Here is a 12,500-nt window from a genome sequence, read left to right as displayed (position 1 = left end):
GTGGATTTCAGGGACTCTCTAGGTTCCTTTATCGGGGTCTAGTCTGTAACTTTGATAGTGTACAAATGGAACCAAATGGACCCTAACGTGGTACACTTTCAAAATTAATGGGAGACCTTCAAAATTCAAAGTTTGAGAACCACTGTCTGGAATAGCCTACAACAAGTGAAAGGTACTAAGGTAGAGTGCATGGTCTTCGCTCTTCAGACAGCGTCCAGACAGACTGCGTCTCGGGGAGAGCTGTGTGGCAGAGAGGGGGCGCTCGGGGCCTTGTAATGTGCTGCTGGCTGGCGCGCTCCTCCAGTGCAGAGAGAGACAGAGACTGAGTTGGGAGCGCAGCGCAGGGCGCACGGACTGGAGGCTTCTGCTGTTTCAGCTCCGACTTTCTTTCAAGCCAGGACTTCTCTTGGATGAAGTCCCCCAATCAGGCGAACACGGTGGTGGTAATCAGAGCAGAGGCAAGCATGCTGTTATCTGACACGGACAACTATTGTAAATAAATACCCTACTACTATTTTTTGCCTAAGTAGCCTATAAACTAAAAAGCCTAGACTATATATCACTAGTACTTTTTGATTAATTTGTCCACAGTGGTGCCGTGCGGTGCAAGGCGTAAAAACAGAATGATGTAAAAATAATAATAATCGAAATCTGCTCCAAAGTAGCCTAATCAGAATTGTGATTCTTTAACTTTTTCGCACGCCTCCATTGTGAAATTACTAAGTTTGTAATTTTGTGTATAGTTATAGTATTCAGGTGTAATGGGACAGTAACAGTTACATATTTTTCTTATATCCTTCTTTTTAGCCATGATTTATTTCGTGACGTTCTTGGCAGTTGGCACGTTCCTTTAAATTAGCGTCCATACACCATAGCCTACCTTATGTGCCATAATTTTTTGTCTCTCTCCATCTGATTATCTCACTTATAGACTACTGGACCATATTTTCCTTTTCGTTAAAATTTTCCTCGTTTTTTTTTTTTTACTTCTTTCTCCTTTTTTATTTTTATTTTTTCCCTCCACATTTTTGCACGCTGATATTCCAAACACTCATTTTTGGCGAGCCTGCAGTTGGCTGTAACCCAGGTGTCTCTATTGCAGACCCTGGTTCGGAAGAGCGCGCCCAGCCGAGCTCAGAGCACCGGCGACAGGACAGTTCTCTCTCCACCGAACCCTTTCAGCACCACGCCGAGCCTTTCCCCACCCGTAGCCACAACAGCAGCCCTCCTCCCGGGACCCCCAGCACCATTCAGCGCGAAGCTCTATCACCAGGTAAAAAGACAAGACAGGTCCGTCCGACCCCCGAGTCATTCCGTCCCACCGTCACTGAGGTGATGCTGTTTTTTAAGCTGTTAAAATCCTTGAGTGTTCGTCATGTAAATTTACAAAAATTGGTTACATTTAGGCCTACTCTCACACTGTCTCTCTGAATTAGGCCTACATAGGCCTACTCAGGATTTGGAGTCGGCTATCATTCGATGTGATATTTTCTGGTTTGCTGTCGCCTAAATTTGCGCGAAAATAAATCAACAAGGCCTAAATAATAATAATAAACTAAAAACGTTGCATTCACCAGAAAAATAGCCTACATACAATTAAAAAAATTAAAACATAGGCGAAAGGAAGCAAATTTATTTAGGATGTTTATATCGCGTTCTAACATAAATTAGCCTATATAAATTAATTGATAATGAACATGCCTGCCTGGTGATCTTTTGTGAGAGTGCGCGCGTGCGTGTGTCGGCAGCCAGGCGCATGCAGACCGAGTTGACATTTCAATCAGCAGATAAACTGACAGAATTCTGAAGGCCAGCACACACACACACACACACACACACACACACACACACACACACACACACACACACACACACACACACACACACACACACACACACACACACAGTCACAGTCACACTTATCAAATAAGTCATAGATATCGATCCCCCTAATGACTCAACAAGGTTGAAATAAGTCAAATTAATTAGCCTAGTGTATTATTATTTTATTTTTCCTCTTTTTATTTTTCCATCTGGACTGGAACCTGTGGAATGAAGGACCAAAGAAGGCTTCTGTGTGTGTGTGTGTGTGTGTGTGTGTGTGTGTGTGTGTGTGTGTGTGTGTGTGTGTGTGTGTGTGTGTGTGTGTGTGTGTGCGTGTATGTGTATGTGTGTGTGTGTGTGTGTGTGTGTGTGTGTGTGTGTGTGTGTGTGTGTGTGTGTGTGTGTTTGAGAGCGAGAGAGCGAGAGAGCGAGAGAGAGAGAGAGAGAGAGAGAGAGAGAGTTTTTACTATGTTTGGCAGCAATTAAATTGCCTTTACATCTGAATAGGCTACAATATCTATTTTAACTTGTTCTCAACCTTCTGCATCTATGTAAGTAAGTGTGTGTGTGTGTGTGTGTGTGTGTGTGTGTGTGTGTGTGTGTGTGTGTGTGTGTGTGTGTGTGTGCACCCGCACACCCATTTGTCTGTAAATATAAGGACAGTATAGCCTATATTAATTCCCATATATGAGATGACATTTTGACAGAATCAAGTGACAACAACAAAAGGAAATGTGTTTGTGTATTTATGTTTTGTTTGTTAGATCTATGGCATTCTGACAATGAACAAGCGCGCTCAGGTATTGGAACAGCTGCAGTTTGTCCAGTTGAAATGTACACCACGAGGTTAGAGACTGTTTCATTACACTGCACTGCACACTATATGTGTCTAACTCTGCTTGAGTTGTTTGTCTTTACTGTACACACACACACACACACACACACACACACACACACACACACACACACACACACACACACACACACACACAGACTCACACAGACTCACACACAGACAGACAGACAGACAGACAGACAGACAGACAGACAGACAGACAGACAGACAGACAGACACACACAGATGCACGCACTTGGATGCAAAACAGAAGGAATTGAGGTTGTCTCATGGTGGTGCTGGAATTTAAAAAAACACTAAAACGTAGAATTGGTCCCAAATGTGTGTGTGTGTGTGTGTGTGTGTGTGTGTGTGTGTGTGTGTGTGTGTGTGTGTGTGTGTGTGTGTGTGTGTGTGTGTGTGTGTGTGCGCGTGCGTGCGTGTGCGTGGGTGTGTGTGGGTGTATGACACTTGACAATTGCTTTGGCAATAATGTTTTCTCATGCCAATAAAGTTCCTTTGAATTGAATTGAATTGGGTGTATGTTTGAAGAGGTGCACATTGTGGTGTGAATGAAGCATGTAGTCCAAAAAGTTTAAAAGGTGAACAGTGAAATGAGTGAATATTTTTTTTTGCTGAAAATCACAGTTTAAATATGTGTGTCTGATTTACAGAACGAGATGACCGGCTTATACGTGTGTGTGTGTGTGTGTGTGTGTGTGTGTGTGTGTGTGTGTGTGTGTGTGTGTGTGTGTGTGTGCGCGCGACGTGCGTGCGTGTGTTATTTGTTGTCAAGTCAGATTCAGCAAAGGCTTTTCTCCTCACACACAGTCATACACGCACGGTTGCACGCACACACACACACACACACACACACACACACACACACACACACACACACACACACACACACACACACACACACACACACACGATACACACACACACACACACACACACACACACACACACACACACACACACACGATACACACACACACACACACACACACACACACACACACACACACACACACACACACACACACACACACACACACACACACACACGATACACACACGCACGACATCCCCTTCTGTTCCTTGCCTCCTTTACTTTATCTTTGTCATTCTGTCCATCATGTCTGCATGGCCCACAGGCAGAACTACATTTTTCTTGGACATGTCTTCTTTAAGTTGAAATTGTGTTAATCAGAATATAGGTCTAACCAGCTGAGGTTCTCTTGAAAAAACAATAAAACAAAAAACTATTATATATTTAAAATACACTTAATGAGGAGAAGAAGTTGACAGTGACTCGGCTGGAGGCGTTTTGCAACAGGCCTATTATGTCTGTAAAGAGGTGAGAAGTGAACTGTGATGTTTTAAACATGCAACATGGGGCCTGCAGGCTGCACCTCTGGACACACAAAGATTGACAGCAAAGAGACACAAATGAGACCCTTCAAAAAATTAATTTCTTGATCTCTCTTTATCTAAATCTCATTCACACACTGTGTGTGTGTGTGTGTGTGTGTGTGTGTGTGTGTGTGTGTGTGTGTGTGTGTGTGTGTGTGTGTGTGTGTGTGTGTGCGCTGTGCTGTGTGTGTGTGTGTGTGTGTGTGTGTGTGTGTGTGTGTGTGTGTGTGTGTGTGTGTGTGTGTGTGTGTGTGTGTGCATGCGTGCGTGCGCGCGTGTTTGTGCGCGTGTGTGTTTTCCACGTGGGTTGGAGTAGAGCTGAGCTGCATGGTCACTTGTAGAAAAAAAAACTCAAAACTCGATGACGTTGTCACACCACGTAGGTTTTGACACGAGTCGCCCTCCTAAAGTTCCAGACTCCCCCCACCCCCGTGTCCCTTTGTCTTCAGTCTTCACATAACCCACTTGGTGGCCCACAAGCCACAAGATAAGAAAATACAAACCATGACGCATATGAATATATATATATTTTTTTTTTACCCACTTTTTAATTAATGGTTTGAATCATTCTCTAGCTACATGCACAGCCAACAGGATGCCCTTCAGCTATGATTTGATAGTGGTTAAAACACTGCTCTAATGAATGTGTCATGATTCTTATAGATTAGTCACCAAGATTTTATTTTTTCTCAAGGACATTTCTAATACCGCAGCATGAATAGAGCTATTGGGAACTAGGCTACTATGCCTATGTATTATTACTATTAACACAGGAATATTTCTAAATTAATTACAAACAGAATTAAGTAGCCATGTAGCCTCGTAGCCTATTGATTGACTGCATGATTGAATACTTTATTAGAAGTTCAGGAAAAGCACAGACAGGAGCCTACTGTTCAGATAAAATGTCTACTAATAAACTTGACATCTTTTTGTAGCCTAGGCTACTAAATTAAGAAACTTTACATCATTTTGTAGCCTAGGCTACTCAATTCTTAGACATTAAATGACAAACAAATAGTCCTATCGGCTATCGGTCTCTATATTTTTTTTATCACAAAAATAGTAGCCTATAGGCTAATTCACCGCATGGCATCGGTTTGGATAAAGGTATTTGTTCAAATCCATTTACAGGCGTGGAACAAAGGTAGGGATGCAGCCAGGATTGATAGATATGTCCCATAATATTTGACTACCTGTAGATAAATATGACGCGAGGGGAACGGAGCGATCGGCGCAGAGTGGCAGAGCGTCGGGCGTCAATGGGACCAGCGCTCTGTTGACAGTTCCCTGCAACAGACCCATGAGCAAACAGCACACCGCGTGGGTGCCTGGGCACTCATGACTGATTACACACAACTGACACACACTCACACACACGCTTACACGCGCACAGCCGCACACACTTGCATGCGCACACAAGCATACGCAGGTGGACTTTCGTATTACGTAACGTAACTAGTTTGATGATAAGGCAGAGAGGCAGACCCATATAGCCTAGTGACTTCCAGGGCAGCGCTCCGTGCAGATGGTGCAGGTAAAGAAACCATTATGGTATTAAATCAATGGAAAAAAAGGTCATGCATCAAATAAGAGTGTGTGTGTGTGTGTGTGTGTGTGTGTGTGTGTGTGTGTGTGTGTGTGTGTGTGTGTGTGTGTGTGTGTGTGTGTGTGTGTGTGTGTGTGCATGCACATGCACACTGTGTAGTCACTTTCCAGAGCTGTGTTGAAGGGTCCAGCATCACCATGGGGCTCCATTATTATTTAATGTCACCTCATCTGCTTTGCTATCATCAGACTAACTTGGCTAAACACAGAACAGATGCTGCTCGCGCACGCGCACACACACACACACACACACACACACACACACACACACACACACACACACACACACACACACACACACACACACACACACACACACACACACATAAAGACATTTCCATACAGTAGAATTGGCTGGTTCTTGCTTTGATCGCTTTGCCTTGGTGCATTAATGATCAGCATCTTATAACTATATATCTTATAACTATATAGTTATATATATATAGTTATATATATATATATATATATATTAGTGGTGTCCAACGATTCAATATTTTAATCGCGATTAATCGCATGATTTATGTAGTTAATCGTGCGATTAATCACAAATAGGTAATCAGCTTTTAACTTAGAGGGATATCTTTCAAGTCTTTCGTGGCCCTATTAATTTGGGAGTGGAAATATTTGCTGGATTTATGCAAAAGTATGATAATCTTTTATTCGAAATCAATTAAAAACCTGAATAAATCATAATGGTATTGCATTAAACAGACTGCAGCTGATGGGTATAATGATCTGCTAAATTGACTTAATATGATTACTGTTGTGTCCACCTAATTATACTTTGTATTTTTTATTACATCAACAGGGATGGACCTTGTAGCCAATATAGCCGATATTGTAGCCAATGTTTGTAAATATGCGATTAATTGCGATTAAAATAATTAATCGCGATTAAGATAACAGTGAGTTAATTGCGATTAATTTAGTTAACTCGGACAGCACTAATATATATATATATATATATATATATATATATATAGAGCCTTATATAGCCTATAACTATGTGTATATGCTTGCATGCATACTAATAATGCTTAGTGTTTGAATAAACAAGTGCAGGAGTTTTGAAGCAGGAAGCCTATTGAAAAGCAGTGGAAAGACTTGTTCATAGTGTTTCCCATTTCACGCTTGTTGAACACAGAAAGGTACGTCCAGAAGGACAACACGCCCAGAACGTTACCAAATCTCTGACAACTGCATGTCTGTTCCAATAGAGCAACGTATTCATTTATAGCCTATCCAAACATTATGTCATTTTCGGAACATTTTAGATCTTATGCACGTTCTGTTTGTCCTTTATCACATGGACAAGGGACAAATCTCCCCAATTCTTCTTCATGTGCTTATAAGGGCAATCTATGCCTCAAAGTCCTGCCTTCGTGTTTAAATAAATAAAACATAATCTAACACAACAGTCCATTTTTCCCTCAGTAATTGACTAATGGTTGATTCTATTTGTCTACTAACACACACCCCTAATTAAAGTTTTATTGTGCATTTGAATAGTATTAAAATGCACGTGTACATTACATTGCAGTACATGTATTCCGTCCTCGGCACCACTGACCTGTGTGTGTTTGTGTGTGTGTGTGTGTGTGTGTGTGTGTGTGTGCGTGTGTGCGTGCGTGCGTGCCATGTCTCCCCGGCAGACATGCCCTGTGTGCAGGCTCAGTACGGGCCCGCCCCACCAGGCTCAGCCTACTCGGGCCAGTCGTTCAGCTACCAGGGAGACAGCTACAGCTCAGACCTCATGAGCCCCGACTACACCAAGCTGGACCTGGGCGGGGGCGAGATCTCCGCCGCCGCCACCACCTCCCTCCCCAGCTTCAACGTGTTCGTGGACGGCAGCTACGAGCCCAAGTCCTCCTGCCTCTACCAGATGCCCGGCGCACACCGGCTCACCACCATCAAGAAGGAGGAGGAGAGCTACCCCACCGCCCCTCCGCTGGAGGCCATGTCCAGCTCCTCCATGTACTTTAAACAGTCCCCGCCCTCCACCCCCACCACCCCCTCCCTGCCGCCACAGCCCGGCACCCCCTTCCTGTGGGAGGACCCCCCACACTCCTTGGCCCCTCTGTCACACAGCCACTCCCTGGGCAACCCCGGCCTGGAGACGGGCCCCGGCGGAAACATCAAGCCTCCCCGCTTCCCACACTTCTACCAGCACTCCCCGCCCCACAGCGGAGGCTACGAGGGGCTCGGAGGTGGACTGGTCCGCGCCTCCTCCATATCCTCGTCCTCGCCGTCCCCCCACCCCCACGGCCCGCCCCTGGAGCAGCACATGTACCAGCTGCACCGTGGGGTCGGGGGCAGCAGCCTGGCCTTCCGCTCGCTGGCTCTGGGGCCCTGCGCCCCCCTGCTAGGGGACAGCCTGCCCTCGCCGCCCCCGCGCGGCCCCCCGGGGGAGGGCTGCTGTGCGGTGTGTGGGGACAACGCGGCCTGCCAGCACTACGGCGTACGGACCTGTGAGGGCTGCAAGGGCTTCTTCAAGGTAAAGTTTCAGCACAAAATCTCACAATTTTTGAAAAAAAAAAAAAAAAACACGGTGTCTGCCCTTTTCTGTCTGTAAAAAAGTGCCCTCTCCAGATCATGAATGCAGTTTTTACTATGGTGAAAGAAATGCCAATGCCAAATCCATGCCATACCTGAAGGCAGCAGGAGAATTGTCCTTGTCCAAACTCTCCTGAACTTGAATGCAGCATCTTATTTTGAAAGAATAAGAATTGCCCTCTCTGTGTAGAAATCCATGCTTAGTTCAGTGTGGTATCAAGCACTAAAAATAGCCAACCTCCAAGCTCACAACGCGTTGCAGCACGACACGTTGTGAGCTTGAAGGTCTGCTATTTTCGGTATATTCACCAAAAGTGCCCTTTTAGAAATTTCAGCCCTCAGCTCTAACATTCTCTGCACGTCCCTGTGTATATCTGCTATTATTCAATAGTTAACGCATAAAATAATGGTTAAGTGGTTCAAATCTGTGTCAAGTGCAGTGACACAGATTTGTGTTCCTGTCTTAATGGGTCTAAATCACCCTCGCTAACCTTTGACCTTATTAAGTCTCTAAATATAACATAACTCTTTTCACTCTCTTCTTTCAGAGGTAGACATTTAAATTTGGGCACAGTCATTATGCTATTGTTGTCCTCGAAATACAATTTATTATGCTATAATTGACTGCCTGGTTTCCTAATTCACTCCCTGTCTCTGAAGAGTGCTCACTGCATGTAAAGACATCATCGTAAGCACAAAGCAGCTGCAATGATTGTCTCCCATACACACTCTTCTCATTAGTTTACTGTGTGTGTGTGTGTGTGTGTGTGTGTGTGTGTGTGTGTGCGTGTGCGTGTGCGTGTGCGTGTGTGTGTGTTCTTTTTAAGTGTTTGTGTCGCGTGACAACAGTGATAGAAATACATATCCTCTCCGAGACAGCCAGGGAAAAGTGCCTGCTACGCTTGATACTCAACCACACAGAAATAAAAGTGTGGTAAGAGGGCAGTGCAATTGGAATGCTCCCTGAAATCAAAGTTTCCTTTGAGTCTGTTTGTGGTCTAACAATGGCCACTTTGGGCTACAATCTAGCATGATATGGGCCTATATGAGTCACTTTGAAATTCCGCCGGGTGCATTTTGACTTTCTAACATTCTATATCGCCCCATGCGTATACACACGCACACGCACACACCCCTACACCACACACACCTACACCATAATACATCACCATGAGACAGATTTTAGTCAAACAGATCTTTCACTTTCCATGTCATAAAATGACACATACTTTATTATGCCATATATTTTCAAGACACTCAACAATTTCTCCTCGCATCTGCAGATAATTTAGTGCTTAATAACCTATATTAACCAGCAAGTTAAATTCAACTCTGATTCAGTCACAATGGAGTTGCACAATGCAATTTTAGTTTTTATCCCTTGATACATCCATGAATTATTTCTTTATAGCCACACAGTAAAATACTCAGTGTTTATTTAACTCTGAGTGTGTGTGTGTGTGTGTGTGTGTGTGTGTGTGTGTGTGTGGGGGGGGGGGGGGGGGGGAGTGGGAGTGGGATTGAGTTACTAGGGCCCAAGGTGGAGGGACCTGGAATTATTTTATACTGTAGCTATTGAAAAATAGCAGATATACAAGCTCACAACGCGGCACCAAGTGCTGCGCTGCGAGCTTATAAATCTGTAAAAAAAAAAAATGTTTTAAGCGAACATTTGTAACTCAAATTTTGCTTCGGGTGGGGGGGTCCGTGGCCAAATACATATCATTTTGGGGGGCCTTCACATGAAAAAGTTTGAGCACCACTGACATATAGAAACATGGGTTTTTCAAAAACCTTAGAAGGATTTGAAATATTCAAAGACTTGCACAAAATGTAATGTTCAAGCAAAATAGCAGATATACAAGCTCACCGTGCTGTGAGCTTGTATATCTGCTATTTCTCAATAGTTCAAATACCCAGGGCCCAGAATTTGGTGCAACACCCCTGTCTATTAACAACTGAGGATTTTGTTAAGCAACGCGTTTGGTTGTATACGAGAGAAAGAGAGAGATTAAGGGGCAGAGCGGACAAGGGTGCAAACATTGAGATAATTGAATTATGCCTCTGGTAGGTGGAAATGAATTATCCCTCTTTCCAATTAGTTTCACAATTTGTTTTTATTTAGTAATTAATGAAAGCAGTGTCTGGTGGCAGGACGCTGCAGGCGGTAGGAACACACACGCACGCACGCGCGCGCACACACACACACACACACACACACAGTCTGTCAAACCTTAGCACGTCTCCTTCATGCACACACGGAGTGCAACCGACCAGATGCACACCCACAGTCATCCTCATCCCTTTTCATCAACATGTTATCTTTGAGCACAGTGTCTATAAATCTGTTAGTTTTATATAATCTTAAATACATTTTCATCTGGTTATTTTTTATATGCGTTGAATCATAGATGGTATTGTTAGTGTTCAGGAATCATGCCTATTGTTATTTCATTAGTAGAACAATTTTAAACGCAGTTTCACTTTGCATTTATGTTACCTCTTGAACAAATTGTCATTACTCTGTGATGTTTTGTCCCAAATGAAAAGGGTGACTTAAAGTTCCTGCAATATATTAACTTGCATTCAATAGTTTTTAATAGCACAGAGAATATCTTCAGGTGGGTTTTGCTAAATTACAGGAGCGATATATCAAAAGCTATAATATTATTGTGACAAAAGCTATACTTTTAATTATTGGTTACATGCATTATATTATTTCATCAACATAGCATCCCCATTTGGGACATGTCATTAAAGGCAAAAAAAAGAGTGTTGTTAAAATGTTGAAAAACAGCTAAACCAATGTACAAACCCACATATGAGATGTGACATGTTGTAAACTTGTAGTTTGGCTATTTTAGCTTTTTTGCACCATGGTACAAGCATAACATAATTAAGTTGTTTTACTGTAAAAGCTGCTGCAGGCAGCTTGTCCATGTCTTTGTCCACATCAGGATAGAAATCATACATAAAGAGAGAGACAGAGAACCATTCAGAAGAAGCATTTACAAAAACTATGATATTTAATTTATTCAGTGAAGTTATGTACATATGCACACACACAATCCATTTCCAATGAAAAGTCACAGGAAAAAAACTGAAAAATAAATAATTTCTACCATATAACGCATTGAATTAGAGATGGACAGATGGTGAAGAGGTAGTCATACTGCGTGTGGAGAGAGAGAGAGAGAGAGAGTAAGGGGGACGGGGAGAGAGTGAGAGAGAAAGAGAGAGAGAGAGAGAGAGAGAGAGAGAGAGGGAGAGAGAGAGGGAGAGAGAGGGAGAGAGGGAGAGAGAGAGAGAGAGAGGGGGGAGAGAGAGAGACGGGGCAGTGTTTAAGGTTCAGAGGGGAGGAGAGAGAGGGGGATGATGGAGGGGGGGGAGGGGGGGGGGGAGGGAGGGAGGTACATCCCTGAGTGAAGGCTTTTAATTTAAGCCAGAGCTATTAGCACATGTTACATGTCATGAATCTGTCACTGCATGCCTGTGCGTGCATGTCTGCTTGTCTGCGTGTCTGCTTGTCTGCGTGTCTGCGTGCATGCATGTGAGTTTCTGTGTGTGTGTGCGTGTGGTTATGTGTGTGGTACGTGCATGCACCTTTAGTGCCCATGTGTAAATGATGATCAGTCCGTGCCAAAATTCTGAGTGTCAAATTGTCAACATGTGGTCTTTTGATCTTACTGACAATATTTTGAAATTCAGACCTTAAATCTTGATTACGAATACGAATTGCCTCAGAGATTTCTGTTGCTCATCACAAATTAAATATTTAGGCGATTGTAGATTTTGATCTCCATACAATTTGATCGCTATTGGTCTGGTTGATAAAAAAATTATAATACAGGAATCAGATCACAGCGTACATCTATTCCACCATCTGAAACAATACAAACAAGCACACACAAGCCTTCACACACACACGCACGCGCAGTCACAACCACACACATGCACCCATGCATGCAGGCACACACATCCTGTTGTAGAACCTGAACCTGAACTGAAGTACATGAGATATAGAGATTTAAAATAAGTATATTGAGAATTGAGAACATCTGATTTACAAGTTTGTGTGTTAGTGCGTGCTGGTTCCTGATGAGTATCAGAGACCAGTGAGGTAGGTGGTATAAGTTCATATGCGAATGTCTCTCCCGAGGTGCCAGTCATGCATTACACACCAGCATCATGAGTCCCAAGCATTCACAGTGTGGTAGAGATGGAGGGAGACAGCGCAGGACCTCACTCACGAGAGCTCAAT

At 43.4% G+C, this 12,500-nt stretch overlaps 2 protein-coding genes across 2 annotated transcripts in view; both read left to right on the top strand.

The window, feature by feature from the left end:
• Positions 1 to 12,500, top strand: part of LOC308298554 (sialic acid-binding Ig-like lectin 15) — a gene marked incomplete at both ends in the record, with an annotated part of 432,712 nt that overhangs the window by 3,306 nt on the left and 416,906 nt on the right. The gene's annotated exons all lie outside the window — the stretch shown is intronic.
• nr4a3 (nuclear receptor subfamily 4, group A, member 3) overlaps positions 2,592 to 12,500 on the top strand; it is a gene marked incomplete at its 3' end in the record, with an annotated part of 25,644 nt that continues 15,735 nt past the window's right edge. The window contains exons 1-2 of the mRNA XM_080751406.1: positions 2,592 to 2,670; positions 7,339 to 8,180. Of these exons, the coding sequence (XP_080607532.1) occupies positions 2,607 to 2,670; positions 7,339 to 8,180 (906 nt within the window). The 5' untranslated portion in view covers positions 2,592 to 2,606. The remainder of the gene's footprint in view (positions 2,671 to 7,338; positions 8,181 to 12,500) is intronic.

Source organism: Nannobrachium achirus (genome assembly GCF_963921795.1).
Source record: "Nannobrachium achirus genome assembly, chromosome: 2".
In the NCBI taxonomy this organism is placed as follows: domain Eukaryota; kingdom Metazoa; phylum Chordata; class Actinopteri; order Myctophiformes; family Myctophidae; genus Nannobrachium; species Nannobrachium achirus.
The sequence above is the reverse complement of the archived record's forward strand: the minus strand, read 5'-3'. Positions and strand labels throughout refer to the sequence as shown.